Source organism: Gopherus evgoodei, chromosome 4 (assembly GCF_007399415.2).
Source record: "Gopherus evgoodei ecotype Sinaloan lineage chromosome 4, rGopEvg1_v1.p, whole genome shotgun sequence".
Lineage (NCBI taxonomy): Eukaryota > Metazoa > Chordata > Testudines > Testudinidae > Gopherus > Gopherus evgoodei.
This window is the reverse complement of record NC_044325.1, coordinates 24,413,765-24,434,394: the sequence shown is the minus strand read 5'-3', so window position 1 is coordinate 24,434,394 and position 20,630 is coordinate 24,413,765. Positions and strand designations below refer to the sequence as shown.

The window sequence follows — 20,630 nt, the reverse complement described above, 5'->3', positions numbered from 1 at the left end:
GCATAAGGAAAAGATGTCCAATTGGGAGTAGTCCTAATAATCAGTGTCAAAGCACTGCTGTGGTACTGTTGCCGAAAGTGTCTTTGCTCTTGCAAAAAATAATAACAGTAATGTCTTTGCTTCCGCCACTTTGGTTGTGAATCAGGGTTATTAATTTTCTTTTTAATATAGAATAATATATCCAGCATTCATAACTGGATAGTTTAAGTTCTCAGACTTCCCGATTGGCTCAAACTCAGCTCCAATTGGAAGGTTGGTGAACTGAGACTGAGCTATTTTGAAATGTTCTGCCCTAGTGTGTGTTGCAGGTACACAATTACTTTTTAACGGATATTATGCCTATTTGCATTATTGCACCATTACCTGAGTTTCCTTCCTATTTTCACTTTAGATAACCAAATCAATAATGTTTATAAATTCACAAGCTTAAGGAAATGGTTGAGGAGTAACCTAAAATATACGACTAAAAATTGAATCCATTATAGTGAGCCGTTTGTATGCTGGATTTCAACTAAATAAACATTAGACCTTGTCAGCTAAGTATTTCTATCAGTGTTGTTTTCAATAATGTTTCTGTTTCTCTGGAATCCAGAGAGTATTTTTAGGAAACAGAACACATTGCTTATTTGGATTTTTGCCTCCAGCATATTTGGCTTTGAATAAAAATAATGACTCCCTGAACACTTACAAAAACTCTATCAAAATGTTTATATTGTCTGTGGCAGTAACCACTAGAGTAAATGGATAGTCATCCCCTCTAATAGTTATTGTTACGTTGGCCAAACTTTACGCACATGCACACCTACGTACCCCAGTTCAATAAACACAGATGTAAATTCAGAAGGTCAGAGTAAGGCATTTAGGGTATGTCTACATTGCAATTAAAAACCTGCAGCTGGCCTCTGCCAGCTGCCTCGGGCTAAGGGGCTGTTCATTTTTGGTGTAGATATTTGGGTTTGGGCTGCAACCCAAGCTGTGGGACCCTACCACCATTCAGAGTCTTAGAGCCTGGGTTCCAGCCCAAGCCCAAACATCTACATCTCAATTAAACAACCCCTTAGTCCAAGCCCTGCGAGCCTGAGTGAACTGGACAGGCTAGCCATATTTTTTTAATTACAGTATAGACATAAAAGCAGCAAAGAATCCTGTGGCACCTTATAGACTAACAGACGTTTTGGAGCATGAGCTTTCATGGGTGAATACCCACTTCGTCGGATACATGCGTAGACATACTCAGTGGGGTTGCAGTTCTGAGTGCAGCAATAGCAACTCACCACAAAACATAGAGCCAGTTTCTGCCTCCCTTGCTCTTGTTGAGTAGAAATCTGGCTTGTTAGTAAGTTGCTCTATATAAAATTGCTACTGCAGTAATGTACCATGTAGAATATTCTCAAAAAGCAAAGTTGGAGAAGGCTTCAGAAATTTGGAAGGAATTTTAAGGAGGGAAGGGAAAAACCATATTTACATACGCTGAAATTTTTCACAGGAAACACAGTTCATGACTGTTTCCAAACTTAGTCGACCTATATCAGCATCTCAGTGTGACATGATATTAAAGTGTTTAAGTGGATTTCCAGACATGTACGGGCAAACAGCTGGCATATATGGGCTTCATGTTAGACAGGATATGATTGATATATACTTAAATATGGACTAATCACTACTTCGTTTGCAAGTAAGGAGTTTGCTGCGCAATAAGGTCTCAGTACAGGTTCCACAGACTTCAGCTTTTGAAGCCATCTGATTTGATGCATCTCATTTTTCTGTAGATCCAGTATGCTGTATAGCAATGTTACTCGTATCTAGCACATTTTCTTGTGTCTCTGCCCCTTGTACGCTTTTCCTCCTAAATGCAAACATGTGATCCCTTGAAGAGAATGGTGCCAACTGCACACCAGCTTTTTGCCAGTTCAGGTGTAGAGAGATCTTATCGCTAGAAAAATGTTCCTTTAGAAAAAGGAACTGAGGAACTGCCTAAAAATAGTGAGTAAGCCTCATCTTCTTTGTCTTCATGCAGTGGTTCTTGGACATGGAATCCCACTCTTTCTTAGACAAAGTGCTATTAAGTTTTGTTTCAGGGGAAAGGATTTCAAGAAAAGACAGAAAGGGAATGCAAATTTGCTTACAGTTTATTTAACCAATAGTGGGTTTTGATTAAGTTAATGCTGGAATGCACAATTTCATGAAACAGTATATCTAAAATGTATACTAAAGGAGGTTTATTCTGCCATTTGTGTTCTGCATTGGCAGTGTTTTAATGTAATGGAAGCCAAGATTTCAAATCTAGTCGTTTCTAGTACGTCTTTTGAATGGGTTACAAATATTCTGCCCATTCACCTTTTTTTAGTTTGTAGAAACAATAGATGAATTTTTTTTCACTTTTCTGCTTCTGTTCTGAAATGTACATAAGGAATGCTGTAGTGAAATCTAGATTATAGTATAGAGAGCACCCTTTTCAGCAAAGTATAAACAAGAAGCCTTCTTTATCTAGCAACTGAATTCTCAAGGACATAGAAACTAAAGTCTTTTTCCAGCTCAATAAAAACAAATCTGTATAGAAATTTTGTATAGTACTTCTGGGCATAAAATTCTAAGGAGAAAAATAAGTTTACAAACAAGTTCGTTCAATTTCTTAATCCCTGAATTTAACTGAAAGATAATTACATGTACATGTTTTAATGTAATGTACACCTCTCTAAAACATTTACTTTGCTCATATTTGGCATGATTCTGCAGGTCCTTAGTGTAACTCTCAGGCCAGTTTTAAGCAGAGTTTCTTTTCTTGCTTCCTTGAATCATAAGCTGAAATTGTGTCTGTCTGATACTGGGATATGAATTTTAAAGTTTTTCCTTGTGTATTTATTACTTTTTAAATATTTTCTTTGTTTTAGTGGTTAACAATTAAATGAAATTAACGTTATCAAATAAAAAGGATTTTCCTACCAACTTCATTTTCAGCAAAAAATGTTCTTATCTGAACTGAGTTACTTCTTCTGGGGAAAATAATACTCAAAGCAAACTGTTTTGAATCCATTCTAGAAAAATATTTTAAAATGGGAAACTATTTTCTATTCTAAATTTTATTGATGAAATTCTGTGACAAGTGTTGAATTGGACAAGTATGAATTGGACAAACGTGGAGCTTTATAGTTTTGGAAAAACTAAAATCGACAAATTGTGCCTTTCCACCAAAAGAGAAAACATAATGTGAAGGCTTGACTTGTCCTATTTATTACTGATCATCTTGCAAATAAATGTATAGTGCAAAACAAATCTTTTAGGTCGGTATCTGGGAATTATTGGACCACCTCACACCCGTTTGCCTTACAAATGGAAGAATAAATTATAGCATCATGCTACACGCTCAGTATTGTCTTAATTTTAAAATATAATTTGACTGCATTCAGTTTTTGATCATTACTGCCGCATAAAATGCGACAACTGGAAAAGCACAAGGATGTTTGCTCGTTTTTTCTCTTCAGTGTAGGTGGTTAGAGAAGAGTAGCTTACTGTGCCAGTTCAGTACAGATAGATATGCCATTGATAGCATTACTGTGCAGGGCATGCAGTTCAGCTACAGAACAGATATTGCAAGGAAGCAAAAACAACACGAGTATCGTGTAGTCCTAGGACTTTTGAGTAGTGTAAATTTTAAAAATAAAAGCATTCAAAGTGGCTAATTATTGCTATCAATAGATAATTTTGTACGCACAGCAAAAAAGCAACTCTAAAGATTTATTTATCCAAAACAATCAATATATTCCTGACATGTACATACTATATTTTTAAAAATGGCTTTTTCAGCCTGCTGAATATAGATGTTGGTACACTGTCTGAAGTACTAATTTTTCACTTCACATTTTTCTGACGCTACATGAAACATCAGATAGATACAAAGTCATGTCTTGGAGACAGGTCTGTATATTTCTATGTAGTCAGTACTGAGTGACTAAAACTATATTTCATTTGTGTAGGTTTATTTATGAAACAGAACATCATAATGGCATAGCAGAATTACTGGAAATATTGGGAAGGTAAGTTACTGGTTGCATACCATAAAGCTTGTCAAAACTGGAATGGGGCTGGAGGGAGACATTTTGAAGAAATGTATAACTTTGTATATTTTGGCAGAGTTATAACTAAAGAGGGAATTTGATAACCATTGCTAATATTTAAAGGATGGTAAAGGCCAGTGAGAGAGTGTAATTGTTTAGGTTTAAAGTGTATGTGGACAAGTTTCGCTATAATAGATTAAATTACAAAATATCAAAATGAAGTCCTAAACACAAGATCTGCTTGTTCACCAAGGAAAATCTCAATGCTAGAATGATTTACTGGAGAAGATACTGTAGAGAACTACCTTGCATCTCCAAAGCAATAGATTGCATCACCGAATAGGCCCAATCAATATCTATTAGCTGTGATTATCTGCGTAAGATTGCTTCTTATTTCACGTTCCGCAATATATTGCCAGGATGACAGGTTTAAAGTAAATAAATGAAGAAACTGCAAAGTTTAATAATTAAAAAGAACAAAAACAAAACAGCAGCTCTGGTTTTCTAATAGTTAATATAAGACAGTTAGGTTGACTGTGTGGACTAAAAAGTTAGTAGCATGTAAAATGATTATTAGTTAATATTTTTTTAGGTATTTATACAGCATTTATTATCACAGTTTACGTATTACACTCATCACTGACTAGTGGGAAGACTTTAGTTCCCATACCAATGCTCCCCTCTCCCCCTCAGTCAATGGGGAATGGCGGGGAATATAACAGAATTCAGAAGGGGTGAGGGAGATACAAAGAGCATATAGTGGCGAGATGGGGCTGGCCCCTCCTCTTTAGCTCCTCCACCTTTCCATTAGGTGGGGCCGGGGAGATGATGATAGTGGAATAGTTCTTGCATGTCCCCTGTTCCTCTGCCCATTAAATTCTCCCAAGCTTTTCAAAAACTTCCTGCTTCTGTTAACTTCCCTGGCCTCCCTCCCTTTAGTTGTAGCATAGACGTTACGGTTTTATGATGCTTCGAGTCTGACAAGTTGCCTCTTTTTGAGATGAGGAAGTAATATTTCTGGCAAAAGGTCTGGTGGGCTCGCAACTTCATAGAAGCACATTTGGGCTGAAAGCAATAGGATTTGAAAGTTTAATAATAGGAAAGAGGAAGACGGCTTAGCTCATTGCAACTTGTGGCCAGTATCCAGAACAGATAAAAGCTAGAAGGACCAGCTCCCAGAGGTAAACAAGACCCTGGATTTTGTTAGTGGACCTTGTGCCTATAGGAGGAGGGGAGACCTGAATTCTTTTTGGACTGAGATATCTACCCCCTTGGTAGAGTCTACCTCCCACCATGTAGGGAAAGGGAGCAGCGATTCAGAAGTGATCTCAGTCCCAGCGATAGGCTGAGAAGGTATACTCTGAGTTATTGGCTCTGTGGTGGGAGTCCTGTAGCCCTACACTGGAACCAGTTAAATGCTTGGTATGTGAGGGCAGAGGGTGGGTACATAGCACCCCTATCAAGTGTACCCCTATCAAGTGTTGTGTTAATGAAGTTGAGACCTGACTCTTAAATCTATCCTGTGTCTGTTGTGCATGCAGTTGTGTGTCCTGATCAACAATAGAATGGTCTTTCGAGCGATCATATGTTAACCATAGATTATCAGATCATTGGAGTACTCATTTTATGTTAATCTCAGCTCACAATAAATGTTAACATTTCATCTAAAAAACCTCAAAATGCTTTTGAAATTATAATTTGTACAATTTTAAGGAAAAGAGAGCCTTTATAATCAAAACTGATGTGCATTTTTTCAATTCTGTAAGTACCTAGCAAACTCTTGTTTTAAACAAATTCATACATTTTATACTAAAGTAATTCCTCACTTAAAGTCGTCCCAGTTAACGTCGTTTCGTTATTACATTGTTGATCAATTAGGGAACCTGCTCGTTTAAAGTTGTGTAATGCTCCCTTCTAACATCGTTTGGCAGCTGCCTGCTTTGTCTGCTGCTTGCAGGAAGAGCAGCTCCCTGCTCCGCTAAGTTCCCTGTGCAGCAGCTGCTCAGCAGGCTAGCAATTGCAGCTGTCCCTCTCCCCAATGCCATGTGCTGCTCGTGCCCTCTGCCTTGGAGCTGCTCCATGAGACTCCTGTTTGCTGTGCAGGGGGGAGAGAGAGAAGGAGAAAGAGGGGGTGTCCCTCTCTCCATTCCTGCTGCCTTGTAGAATGTGAGAGTTAACCCTTGAGGGCTCAGCCAATTGCTAGTTCATCATTTAGCACTAAGGCATTCCCTGGGAAATATCCCACCCTCTGACTCCTCCACCTCAACCAAGCTTCACAATCATCATCCCTGTATACCAGTATTAAATTGTTTGTTTAAAACTCTGTGTGAGTGAGTGAGTGAGAGAGAACAAAGATTCCCTGGAACCTAACCCCCTCATTTACATTAATTCTTATGGGGAAATTGGATTTGCTTAACATCGGTTCACTTAAAGTCGCATAACTACAACTTTAAGTGAGGAGTTACTGTATGTGCATGGATAGATATACTCCTAAGACTTTTCAGAAACTTAAATGTTAGAATAAAATAAACAGATTAGTGACATTTGATAATGTACATTGTGTGCATCTACGTTTGCTGGATAAACATTGAAATTATAGCTAAAATGGCCTGGACCTATGCATGGGTTTGGCTGGAATAGTTATTTATTCATCTTATTTATTGAAATGTTCAACAAGTAAAAAGATTCCAAAGTTAACAGAATTTCAACATATTCCAGAAGTTATTTATAGTCAAGTAATGTTGGTCAACAAGTAACAAAAGAGGGAGCAGTAATTCGGCTTTCTTGAGAAAACCCTAAGAAATACGTATTGATCTGAAATTAGTTTGTCATTGACCTGTTTCCACTGTATTAGCAGAACACACCAACTGATGATTTCACATCTCTAAGGTAGTTCTCAAAATGAAGCTCCGAAAGATATGCTTTTCGACATGGCTCCCACAAAGCTAATTGTACAGTTGGGATGCAACATAAAAGTCGGTAAAATTAAAAGCATGAATAGATATTACTGCATTTCTGTTGAAAAGCTGCCCCAATGTTGAAACTTCTCTGCCATGTTATTACTCTGTCATCCTGCTTGCTCCCTCTAAAAGGTATGGAACAGTTATTAGAACTATTAAGGTCTAAAGTTAAATACAAGCACTAGATAAATATTTCACATTCTCCTCAGCTGGATGAAAACTAGACTCTGTTTTTTTAATCTAAATACCCAGTACTTAAATTCAGATTTTTGAACTGTGAATTCTCCCATATATGGCAAGTGATCCACTTTCCTCCCCACTCTAAGCAAGATTTTTGTAGAGGAGGCTGCTGACATACAGTTCCCTGTAGGTAACAGGTTTTTGTTCTTTGAGTGTTTGCTCATGTTGATTCCATTCTTGGTGAGTGCAAGCCCATGTGCACAGTCTCCTGAGATTTGGGGGGTGGGAGTTGTTTTGTTTTTTTTTGCCTTAGCGGTATCTTTAGGGTCAGCAGTGGCACCCTCTGGAGTGCCACATGCATGCATCACCAGCCCTACACCCTCTCAGTTCCGTCTTACTATCTGAGGCAGTTGGTCAGAGCACCTTCCCCTTGCCTCTCAAGTGGATAGTGGTTCTAGCATTTATTGCTTGTTATCTTTGTATATAGTTTGTTTACAGTAGTTAGTGGTGTTGAGTAGTGTAGTTAGTAAGTTGGAGTTCCAGCAGGGAATGGTCTCTGGGTTCTATGCCTTGTTCTGCCTATAATAGGCCTGTGCCCATTAGCAACCACCATAGCAGCTGCCTAAAGTGCTTGGAAGAGTCGCGTGTGAAGGACAAGTGTCGCATTTGTAAGAACGTTCATCCTAGAACTCAGAAGGAGCTCAACGTTCATCTGAGGGCCCTCCTCATGGAGGCTGCGATTCGCCCAGTGTTGGAGTCTTCCCACTCCAACTCTACACCCAGCACCTCGGCATCGGTGTGGAGAGCACTGCCAGCACCGAGTTCTGCCCAGCACCGCTCTCCTTCGCTGGTGCCAAAGAGCACCTGAAGGAATGAGACTCCCTGGCGTCGTGCAAGAAGGGTCAAGAGCAGTGTTCCCTCTAATTTTTTACATCCATGTGCGGAATGAATTCTGTTGTGTGCTAATATGGAGGTAATATGTGGTGGGGGTGGGCCCGTGGGGTTCGGAGCATGCCCGGGGGCTCAGGGCTGGGGCAGAGTGTTGGGGTGCAGGGGATGAGGGATCTGGCTAGGGGTGCAAGGTCTGGGATGAGGCCAGGATGAGGGGGCTCAGGGCTGGGGCAGAGAGTTGGAGTGAGGGGGTTAGGGCTCTGGCTGGGGGTGTGGGCCCTGGGGTGGGACTGGGTATGAGAGGTATAGGAGGGGGCTGAGGGCTGGAGCAGGAGATTGGAATGCGGGGGGAGGGATGAGGGGTCCATTTGGTGGTGAGGGCTTAGGGGTGCAGGCTGCAGCGGAGAGAGAGGACTCCCCTGCGTGGCTCTTGATAGCCTGCTCTGCGGCCGCACAGCTTAGAGGGAACTTAGGCCCATGGGAGTTGGGCAAAGGAGCCAGTTCGGCCTGTCTGTCCACTCCGGATCCTCAAGGGGGTTCATCTCCTGCTGGACTACTCAACTCCCGTAGGGATCCGCCTTTGACTCCTGGGAGTGGTAGGGGACCCGGCACTTGGCAGGGTTATCAGCGTCTGAGGGCCTCCTGGCAGCCGGGACCAGAGAATCCTCCCAGTGCCGCACATGACGTTGGATACAGCTAAGTTTCCCCAGGCCAGTAAGCCACCCATGAGACCTCCTCAGAGGGCAGCCAAACTCCATTGGTCCTCGGAGCAAAGACAGCGTTCCCTGTCTCTACGGCTGAGATTCCTGACTCTGTAACGTAAGTCTCCTGTCAGACAGCCCAAGTCACCAACACCACTCTCGCGGTCACCATTGACGCGGCACGGATAGCCCACAGTGAGGTGTCAGTCTCTGTATGACCAACACCAATTGTCCTCCCACCAGCCAACTCCCTGGCGCAGATCTCTGTTGGTGTCTCCTCCCCCCAGGCATGAGACTGGTTCAACATTGGTAACCGATCTCCCCATGTGGGTCTTTGGAGAGGCACCGATCCCGCTATTCAAGGCATCGCTCTCCCGCAGCTATGGTCAGCCTCTGTAGCCCCACCCTGGTCATCAGAAGGGGACTTGTCTGGATCGGAGCGGGACTTCAGCCCCTCACCGTGACAGCAGCAGTGGCCCTTGTGGGCACCTGAGTCTGCCTCAACTCCCATGTTGCCAAACTAGGAGCTGGGCCAGTGGCCTGCACAGTGGTCATGCCCATGCCCTTCTCGGACCTCTCCTCCCTTGCTGCCTCGGAGATGTAACCCCTGGCAGCGATGGCCCTGGGCTCAGTGCTTGGAGTGGAATCCGATACTGGGGTTGAGGAGCAGGTATCCACTCTAAAGGAACCTTCCCCTACAGGGGACAGTATCCCAGGCCCTCCCATGGTAGTCCAGTCCTTGTTCTCATTGCCAGATGATGTGGTAGCAGGGCCCTCACGTGCCAGTCCACTAGATGACTTTAAGGAGCACCAAGCCCTGCTCAGGAGGGTGGCCTCGAACTTAGGCCTGGAGGTGGAAGAAATGACAGAGCAGTCTGACACTTTATTCAACATGCTAGTTGCATCACCCCCACTTGAGTTGCATTGACTGTGCACAACGGGGTTCTAAAGATAGCCAAGGTCCTCTGGAAAACCCTGTCTTCTATCCAACCCACCTCCAAGCAGGCTGAAAATAAATACTTATACTTATATACCCACCCGCTCCCAGGGTCACTGGTCATCTCAGTGGCCAATGAAGGGGACAGGGAAGGGCAAGCCAGTTCCACACCCAAAAATAAAGACACCAAGAGGCTGGACCTTTTTGGAAGGAACGTTTATTTGATGGCCACACTTCAGTTTAGGGTGTCAAACCACCTGGCTTTATTGGGGAAATACAGTTTTAATCTGTGGGACTCCCTCAAAAAGTTTGACTCTCTGTCCCAGGACTTGGGCCAGGAGTTTACCACCATTTTGGAGGAAGGTACCTCCAGATGACCTGGAATGCGGCCAGTTCAGCGGCCAGGGATGTTGCCTTGGATGTGGTGGTGTGGCCCAGTTCCTAGCTTCAGTCTGCGGGTCTGTCCCAGGAGATGCAGTCCTCCATCCCAGACCTTCTGTTGACGGAAGGGGACTCTTCTTGGAGGAGACAGATGCAAGGCTGCATGGAGTCCACAACATTAAAGCCACCCTCCGCTCACTAAGTCTGCAACGCCACAGATGGTGAAAAAATAGTTCAGGCTGTCCTTGGCAGGGCTTCTCTAGGAGAAGGGACGAAGACTCAAGGTTCAGCCGTCATTGCCCCTCCACCTCCCATTTTCCTGTCCAGCCTGGCCCAGCAAAATACCAAGGGGGCCAGAAGCGCTCATTTTGAGGGATGTGCTTGAGGACAGTGCCCGAGTCAGTTCTCAGGATCCACCCTACTCCTTACTCAACCACCTTCTGGTTGGCTTGGTCATGAGTTACCTGGAACCGTTGGATGCTCGATATATCATCTCTGGACTACACCCTGCAATTCTCGGCTGCCTCTCCCTTCCACTCCCTTCCCCGCCTCTCTTCATGAATTTTCTCATGAGCAACTCCTTGTTCAGGAAGTAGAAAGCTTCCTACAGCTGGGAGCAGTGGAGGAGGTCCCTCAGGACATGAGGGGGAAAGGGTTCTACTCCCACTATTTCTTAATCCTGAAAGTGAAAGGGTCTTAAGACCTGTTCTGGACCTCTGACACCTCAACTTCCTGAAATTTTTTTTTTTGAAATTTTGCATGGTCTTCGTAGCCTTCATCATCCCTTCCCCGGACCCCAGAAACTGTTATGCCGCCCTCGACTTGATGGATGCATAGTTTCATATCTCCATTTTCCAAGGACACAGATTGTTCCTTGTTTTGTGGTGGGCCAGTGTCATTTCCAATTCATGATGCCTCCATTCAGATCTCAGCAGTCTTGCCAGTTTTCACAAAATGCATGGCACCAGTGGCTGCTTACCTGAAGTGTCGAAGGGTCCTGGTTTATTCGTACCTTAACTGGCTCATCAAGGGCAGATCTCGGGATCATGTTCAAAGGAACCTCAATCTGGTACGTTCCACCTGCCACAATCTGAGCCATGAGCCAGTTAATAAAAAGAAATCGACCTTAGTACCGGTGCAACAGATAGTTTATAGGGCAGTCCTCAACTCCACAAGAGCCAGAGCCTTCCTTCTGGAGGTCTGTTTCTGAGCCATGTCAGACCTGATCTTGCAAGTGATCCTGCTCACACATGCCTGAGGTTATTAGGCCACAAGGCAGCCTGTACTTACATAATCAGTCACGTGCAGCTCCATCTCAGACTTCTGGAAGCATGGTTGTCTTCGGTCTACATCCCCAACAGCACAATCTAGACTGCGTGGTCAGGGTGCTGGATCACATACGGTCATCCCTGAAATGGTGGGTGGACCTTGGATCAGTGTTGCAGGGAGTTCTCTTTGCAACCCTGTCACTGACACTGGTCTCCAATGCCTTGAACCTGAGGTGAGGGGCACACCTGGGTGATCTCAGCACACAAGAATGTTGGTCGCAAGACGATCGCGCCCTCCACATAAACGTCAAAGAGCTCAAAGCAGTTCGCTTGGACTGTCAGGCAAGGTGCTGCAGATCCTGAAGGAAAATACCACCGCAATGTTTTATATCAGTGAGCAAAGCAAAACCTCAGCATGATCCCCCAGAGGTGAGGAACTCCCAGGGTGGATTTCTTCATGTCCTGGCCAACAGGAAGAGCCACGTATTTTGGAGGATCAACAGAGGCTCCCTGTCAGTTTCCTTTTTGCTTCCGTGGTTAGGGGCCCTAACATACTCCTTCCCACCCGTGCCATTAATCCACAGAGTTCTTGAGAAGATAAAACAGAACTGGGGAAGGTAATCCTGATAGTCTGACTTAGCCTCGCCAACACAGGTTCCTCTCAGTGATGGCTCTGCTGCAGGTGCCCCTCTGGCTGGATCTGCTATCTCAGAACTACAACAGTCTTCTGCACACGAACCTGGCTGCGCTGCACCTGACAGCTTAGCTGCTGCATGGTTGAATGCAGAGGAGCAGGAGCGCTTTGTCTCCCCAGGTGGGTAAGCCAGCCATGAGACCTCCTCAGAGGGCAGGCCAAACGCTGTCGGTCCCCAGAGCAGAGAAACAGTTCACGTTCTGGGCCTTGAACCAGGGTATTTGGCCTGAGCTGGCCTCGCTGCTGTTGATCCTGGAATACCTTCAAACAGGCACCTCAAACTCCAGGGCCTGTCTCTTTCACCAGTTAAGGTTCACTTGGCCACTGTTTCAGCCTTCCACCATCCTTTCCAGGGCAGGTCAATCTTCGCTCATGACATGACAGTCCAGTTTTTGAAAGGTCTGGAGTGACTATCCCCATGTTCATGACCTTGTCCCCCCATGGGACCTGAATCTCATGCTGTCACGGCTCACACCCCCCTTCAAGCCTTTGGCTTCCTGATTCCTTCTACTCTCATGGAGGGTCTTGGTCCTGGTAGCAATAAGGTGTGCACGTAGGGTCTCTGAGATTAGGGAGCTTACCTTGAAGCCACCCTCTATGGTGTTTTACAAGGACATGGTTCACCTGTGACCGCAGCAGGTTTTCCTGTCCAATGTAGTTTCTCAGTTTTTACAGGCCAGAATGTATATTTACTTGTCATCTTTCCAGAACTTCGTAAGTTGGATGAGAAGTGTAGATTATGCTCTCTGAACCTCAGGAGACTGCTAGCCTTTTACATCAAAAGGACGAAGCCATTCCATAAGTCGATGCAGTTGTTTTTCATGGTAGCAGACAGGATAAAAGGTCTTCCAGTCTCCCCACAGAGAATTTAATCATGGATTACCGCCTGCATCCATTTTTGCTTTGATTTGGCAAAAGTGCCTCCATCGGCGATTATAACTGCCCACTCAACTAGGGCGTAAGTCTTGTTTGCAGCTTTCCTGGCTCAAGTGCTGATTCAAGATATCCCCAGGGCTGCTACCTGGTCATCCATTCACACGTTCATGTCTCGTTTCACACTTATCTAGCAGGCCCAGGATGATGCTGGCTTTGGTAGAGCAGTGTTACAAGCCGCATGACCATTAATTCTGAGCCCACCTCCAAAGATACTGCTCTTAAGTGACCTAGAATGGAATTGACATGAGCAAGCACTTGGAGAAGAAAAAACGGTTACCTACCTTTCATAACTCTTGTTCTTTGAGATGTTACTCATGTCCGTTGCATTACCGGCCCTCCTGCCCCTCTGTCAGAGTTGCTGGCAAGAAAGAGCTGAGGGGGCTAAGGTCAGCAGCGCCTAATATACTGGTGTACGAGCGTGGCACTGCACACCTAGAATTGACATGAGCAACACATCTTGAAGAACAAGTTACGAAAGTTCTTGTTCTTGTTGTGTAATTGCTGTAAAAGGCAGGTCAGAGCCAAGACACAACTAATTTGCAGCCCTTCCTAGAGACACCACTTGCATCTTTGTTATAAAGAGCTGTTTCCTCTACCAACAATCAGTCCACAATGCCCATTTCAGAAGATTGTCTATGTAAAGGAGTAAACCAAGGGTATGTCTACATTACGAAATTAGGTCAATTTAATACGTCTATTTTTTTAGAAATCGATTTGATACAGTCAATTGTGTGTCCCCACTTAAGACCATTAAGTCCGCAGAATGCGTCCATAATACTGAGGCTAGCATTGACTTTCAGAGCATTGCACTGTGAATAGCTATCCCACAGTTCCCGCACTCTCCGCCACCCATTGGAATTCTGGGTTGAGGTCGCAATGCCTGATGAGCCAAAAACTTTGTTGCAGGTGGTTCTGGGTACATGTTGTCAGCACTCCTCCCCCCGCCCCCTGTGAAAGCAACACCAAAAAATTGCTTCTTGTCTTTTTTCCTGGGTTATCTGTGCAGAGGACATAGCATGGAACCCGCTTAGCTTACTGTCACCATACATCTCCTGGGTTCTGCTGGCAGACGTGGTACTGCAGTGCTACACAGCAGCAGCTCCTTGCCTTTGCAAGTTAGCAAAGACAGTTAGCAGCCGTATTGTACTGTCTGCTGCTGTCTCCTGGTTGGTCGGGAGCTTCTGGGCAGACATGGGTGCTCCTGGCCTGCCTCGGTGAGGTCAGTCGGGGTCGCCTGGGCAGACATGGGTGCTCCTGGCCAGCTTCGGTGAGGTTGGTCGGGGGGCACCTGGACATAAATGGGAGTGACTCCAGGTCATTCCTTTCTTTAAGTTCTGTCTAATTGGGATTCAGTCCTGCCTGGAATATCAGGCAAGCCTACCAAAGAACCAGAGAGGCAAACAGCCTATACCAAAAACCTACCGACCGCTATGCCTACCTTCATGCCTCCAGCTTCCATCCCGGGCACATCACACGATCCATTGTCTACAGCCAAGCACTGAGGTACAACTGCATCTGCTCTAACCCCTCAGAGACCAACACCTACAAAATCTCCACCAAGCATTCTCAAAACTGCAATACCCATACAAGGAAATAAGAAAACAGATCAACAGAGCCAGACGTGTACACAGAAGCCTCCTACTGCAAGACAAACCCAAGAAAGAAACCAACAGGACTCCACTGGCCATCACATACAGTCCCCAGCTAAAACCCCTCCAACGCCTCATCAGGGATCTACAACCCATCCTGGGCAATGATCCCACACTTTCACAGGCCTTGGGTGGCAGGCCAGTCCTCACCCACAGGCAACCTGCCAACCTGAAACACATTCTCACCAGTAACTGCACACCGCACCATAGGAACTCTAGTTCAGGAACCAATCCATGCAACAAACCTCGATGCCAACTCTGCCCACATATCTACACCAGCAACACCATCACAGGACCTAACCAGATCAGCCATACCATCACCGGTTCATTCACCTGCACGTCCACCAATGTAATATACGCCATCATATGCCAGCAATGCCCCTCTGCTATGTACATCGGCCAAACTGGACAGTCGCTACGGAAAAGGATAAACGGACACAAATCAGATATTAGGAATGGCAATATACAAAAACCTGTAGGAGAACACTTCAACCTCCCTGGCTACACTATAGCAGACGTTAAGGTGGCCATCCTGCAGCAAAAAAACTTCAGGACCAGACTTCAAAGAGAAACTGCTGAGCTTCAGTTCATCTGCAAATTTGACACCATCAGCTCAGGATTAAACAAAGACTGTGAATGGCTTGCCAAGTACAAAACCAGTTTCTCCTCCCTTGGTTTTCACACCTCAACTGCTAGAACAGGGCCTCATCCTCCTGATTGAACTAACCTCATTATCTCTAGCTTGCCTGCATATATATATATACCTGCCCTGGAAATTTCCACTACATGCATCTGACGAAGTGGGTATTCACCCACGAAAGCTCATGCTCCAAAACGTCTGTTAGTCTATAAGGTGCCACAGGATTCTTTGCTGCTTTCACACCATAGTCTGGCCAGTCATGAACTGGTTTTCAAAGCTTCTCTGATGTGCAGCGCCCCCTGCTGCGCTCTTGTAACTGCCCTGGTGTCTGGCTGCGCTTAATCATTTAGTCTTTTAGAACAGAGTTCTGATAGCATGGATTCGTCTCCCCATACAGCAATCAGATCCAGTACCTCCCGTTCGGTCCATGCTGGAGTTCTTTTGCAATTCTGGGACTCCATGGTCACCTGTGCTGATCAGCTCGCCACAGTGGCCAAACAAGAAATTAAATTGAAAAGTTCGCAGGGCTTTTCCTGTCTACCGGTGCAGTGCATCTGGGCTGGTCACAATGGAGCACTCTGGGATAGTTCCCGGAGGCCAATACCGTCAAATTGCGTCCACTCTACCACAATTTGACCCACCAGGGTCAATTTCAGTGCTAATCCCCTTGTCGGGGAGTACAACAGAAACGGGTGCAGGGTTAAATCGATCTAACGCTGCTAAATTTGACCTAAACTCGTACTGTAGACCAGGACCAAATTAAATTTTTGTCTTTTGTCTTTGTATCCTAGTCACATTGTGAATTTTATTTTCCATGAGATAATTCTTTATAATATTAAGTGTAAAAAAAAAAAAAAAAAAGCCAAGACACCTTGTTTATTTAGCTTTTCAATCATACTATCAGCAATATGTGGTGTCAATATTATCTTTATTCTTATAGCCTGGCATAGCAAAGCACAATTGCCAGCTAAAAGAGATTTTTCTTTGTGTCTGTTTGGGATCTAATGCATTAACTTACTGGAGGAACAGAAAGTCCTTGTCCTAGGCTGGCTGATAACTGGAAAACTGAAGTCACTCCTATCCTTCTGTTCCATATCCCTGTATCTTCCTTAAAGGCACACTGTTAACTTAAACAAACAAACAGAAACAATGGCACTTTCAGGAAAAACGTATCTACCAGACATCTAAGATTAGTAATTCTCTCACAGTTGTTCAGAGGCTTGCTGAGAGCTGGCTAATGACATGGCACTGTCTGTCGATTTCTGGCTTCTAAATTGTATTAACTGATGCTAAAAAAAAAACACCACTTTTACTTGTAAGCAATTACTTCTGTTGCTATAGAGACGTTACATAATCCTGAGTGGAAGGCCAGACAGTATTCTATTAAGATGTAATTCACACTGCAGAAACTCCTGGTTTGGAACAAAGGCTTGAAATTTTGCAAGGGTGTTTGCCCTGGTGTCGGGTTGTGCCTTTTGCTGTCTCTGAAAATGTACTCAAATTTGGCCAAGTTAGAAGCTTGTGAAAAATCTCAGGCACAAGAACTGAAAGTAGGGAAAACATCTTTCCTTTGCTCTCAGTATTCCCCTCTCAACTGGTGCCCAGGCAGCAAAGTGGTGAAAGAGGAAACTGCCTGACTTTAATGCAGAGGGGCGAGGGTAAGGCAGGGAGTGGGGCACTTCGAACTGGGAGTATGTAGATGTAGTGAGGTGAATGGGGCAGGAGTTGGGGGTGGGAGGAATGGTCAGGATCAGTGGTGGAGACAGACTGGCTTGGGACACAGGGACAGAAGGGTCTGTAACACTTAAGAACACTTCCCTCCAGAGCCTAAGAATCCTGAGTCTCTCCATTCTTCTGCTGACAGCAGATAGTTGTGAAACCCACTCAGAAAGTTTGTTCTCATCCTCTAGTGGGAGGTCCACAGCCAATAACAGCCTCCACTGCAACCAGTTAGTCCATTAGCTCAAGTGGTAGAGGTTTGTGCTGTGACTCTAAAGGTTTGAACCTTGCTGATGACTCTAGTTGGAGGTTAGCATAGTTGCAGAAAACTACAAAAAAAAGTTCAGGTTGCGAAGTCAAGCACTCAAAAATTAAGAAATTTCAGAATTTAAGGTTCTTCGTCGAGTGCTTGCTCATATCCATTCCAATTAGGTGTGTGCGCGCCGCGTGCACGTTCGTCGGAGACTTTTTACCCTAGGAACACTCGATGGGCCGGCAGGTCGCCCCCTGGAGTGGTGCCGGTATGGCGCCTGATGTATACCCCTGCCGGCCCATCCGCTCCTCAGTTCCTTCTTACCGCCCGTGTCGGTCGTTGGAACAGTGGAGTGCAGCTTAGCTGTTCTCCACCTCCCTAGCGATTAACTATTTTGTATAGTATTGTGTATATAATTCTTTTACTGTAGTTCTAGTTAGTATTTAAATTAATAGTTTTTATAGTTGTGTATATAGTTAAAGAGGATCAGGGGCTCGCCCCTTCTCCTCCCCCAGTACCGGGGCCCATGCCCGGTTCACCGGGTTTCAAGCCTTGTGCGTCCTGTCATCGGCCAATGCCCACAGGAGATCCGCACGACTCCTGTTTAAAGTGCCTAGGCGAATCCCACCTTGCGGACAAGTGCCGGACCTGCAAGGCGTTCAACCCTGGACAAAGAGAGAACAGGACATTTGCCTGAAACAGCTTTTGATGGAGGCAGCTTTGACTCCTCCATCCTCGGCACCGACTCCAGAACCGGGACCAAGCGCCTCTTCCGCACCGGACCGCCCGGCACCAATAAAGGCTCCTCATCCCCACCTTTCACCGGCCCAACCCTCCAGCCGGCACCGCTCCCTCTCCCCGAGGAGCAAGAAGCACAAGGATCCTGCAGCAACTACAGCTACGCCGCAGTCGGAGCGCATCTCCAAGACGGACCGCCCGGCACCATCAACTGCCACAGCACCGCTTGTCTCCGCACCGTCGATTCCAGCTTCACAGGAGCCGTTGAGTCCAGTGCCTACCAGTTCCCCAACACACGCTGTGGTTGAGCTCGTCGCGCCCTCCACGCCGGAGACCTTCTCCGCAGCGCGGGACCTAATCACTCTGACAGAGCCTGAATTGCCCCAACCCCCGGCACCACCGGTGCGGGTTATTCAGTCGCTGGGCAAGCCCACCGTGGAGTGACCACGTTCACCGGGCACCACTGAACACCGTCGGTCCCGCTCCAGATCCCGAGATCACTCTCGGCCTCGACGTCGCTCACGATCCCGGCGCTGCTCGCAGTCCCGGTACCGTTCTCCACGGAACCAGTCATACTCGCGGCACTGCTCGAGATCCCGGTCGCCGTCGTGGTACTCTCGGCACTGGTCCAGATCGCAGCACCGATGTACTTATCGCAGCCGATCCCGGCACGACAATATAAGGCACCGGTCGACCTCCCGGCACCGGGCTGACAGCAGGTCACGGTCCCGCTCCAGATACCGCCACAGTTCCCAGTACTGTTCACTGGTACCGTGTAGAGATGAGCTCTATGGGCGCAGAGGCTGGCCCAATCAACTTCAACTCCTCCGTGGCCATCGCGTCACCCGTCCGCCGCCTCACACGCGGACAGCGCCTCCTATGGGGGTTCAGAGGCGCAAGCCCACCCGGACCATGGACCACCTCAATGGTCCTTTTGCACACCTTGGGCCTATCACCAAGCCCAGGGCGAGCCAATGGGCCCAGCACGCTCCAGCCACTCGGAGCACCGTGTACCAGAGGCCACAGTCAGTCGACCTCCCCTCGCTGGTACGGAGGAAGGCTCTGCACATCCACTTGAGCAGCATGATGTTCCGGAAACGGAGGTCCCCCAGGACGAGGCTTCAGTCCAGGACTCACTCATCCCTGGGTTATCATCCTCCTCTTCCCCGGATGAGGTGGTAGCGGGCACATCATCATCGGGGCCCCCGCCAATTGATCTCCGAGCACATCAGGATCTTCTGCGGCATGTTGCCCAGAATATAAATCTTCCCGTAGAGGAAGTTCCTGAGGTGGAGGACCCAGTGGTTAGCATATTATCGGTGGAAGCACCGACCAGGGTGGGCCTCCCCTTCATCAAATCGATCCAAGCCAGAGCAGACACCATCTGGCAGTCCCCGGCTTCCATCCCACCCGCAGCCAGGGGAGTAGAACGAAAATACATGGTGCCGTCCAAGGGGTATGAGTATCTCTATGTGCACCCCGTCCCCTGCTTGTTGGTGGTACAGTCAGTCAACGAACGGGAGCGCCACGGCCAACAAGCCCCTGCGCCAAAATCTAGGGAGGCCAGGCGCATGGATTTGCTGGGCTGGAAAATCTACTCTGCTGGAGGCCTTCAGCTCTGCGTGGCGAACCAATAGGCCCTCTTAAGCTAATACAGCTACAACACCTGGGAAGCTGTCGGCAAGTTTACTGAGTTGGTTCCCCAGGACTCCCTTCAGGAGTTTACAGCTCTCCTAGAGGAGGGGAAGAGGGTCGCGAGAACCTCACTACAAGCCTCCTTATATGCCGCCGACTCGGCAGCCAGAATGGTTGCCTCTGGCATAGCTATGCGCCGCATATCTTGGTTGCAAGTGTCCGGCCTACCGCCTGAGCTACAATATACCATCCAAGACTTGCCATTCGACGGACAAGGTCTATTCTTGCAAAAGACAGACCCCAGACTACAGAGTCTGAAGGACAACCAGGTTATTATGCATTCGCTGGGAATGCATACACCCCAGACTCAGAGACTGTCCTTCCACTCCCAACCTCAGCGCCCTTACCCTCCGCCTCGGCCAAGACAGGATCTTGCCCGGCGACGAGGCCGTACTACCCGCAGACGTCAGTCTGGACCTCAAGGGGAAAACAATTCCGGTCCCACCAAACCAGCGCCGGGACCCAAAGCAAACTTTTGAGGGTGCGTCCGAGAGCAGTGTACCAATTCCCTCCCTGGATCCTCTTCACTTTTACAACCGCCTCTCCCCGTTCCTTCCGGCGTGGTCCCAACTGATCTCAGATCATTGGGTCCTACACACAGTGGAGCTTGGATACCGTCTTCAGTTTATTTCTCCTCCCACCTCCCCTCCTCGTCCCTCTTCAGGGACCCCTCTCATGAGCAACTCATCATTCAGGAGGTTTGCAAGCTCCTCTTGATCGGAGCTATAGAGGAGGTACCGAAGGAGTTAAGGGGCAAGGGGTTTTATTCCCGGTATTTCTTAATCTCCAAGTCCAAAGGGGGCCTCCGGCCCATCCTGGACCTGCGAGGACTGAACAAATTCATCAAAAAGTTCAAGTTCCACATGGTATCCTTAGGAACAATCATTCCTTCTCTGGATCCCGGAGATTGGTACACTGCTCTCGACATGAAGG

The 20,630-nt window shown here is 46.6% G+C and overlaps 1 protein-coding gene across 3 annotated transcripts in view; it reads left to right on the top strand.

Annotated features, from left to right (window-relative positions):
- Positions 1–20,630, top strand: part of PPP2R5C (protein phosphatase 2 regulatory subunit B'gamma) — a 188,303-nt gene that overhangs the window by 110,793 nt on the left and 56,880 nt on the right. For all 3 annotated transcript variants that reach the window (XM_030558740.1, XM_030558739.1, XM_030558741.1), the window contains one exon: positions 3,975–4,034. In XM_030558740.1, coding sequence (XP_030414600.1) covers positions 3,975–4,034 — 60 coding nt within the window. The remainder of the gene's footprint in view (positions 1–3,974; positions 4,035–20,630) is intronic.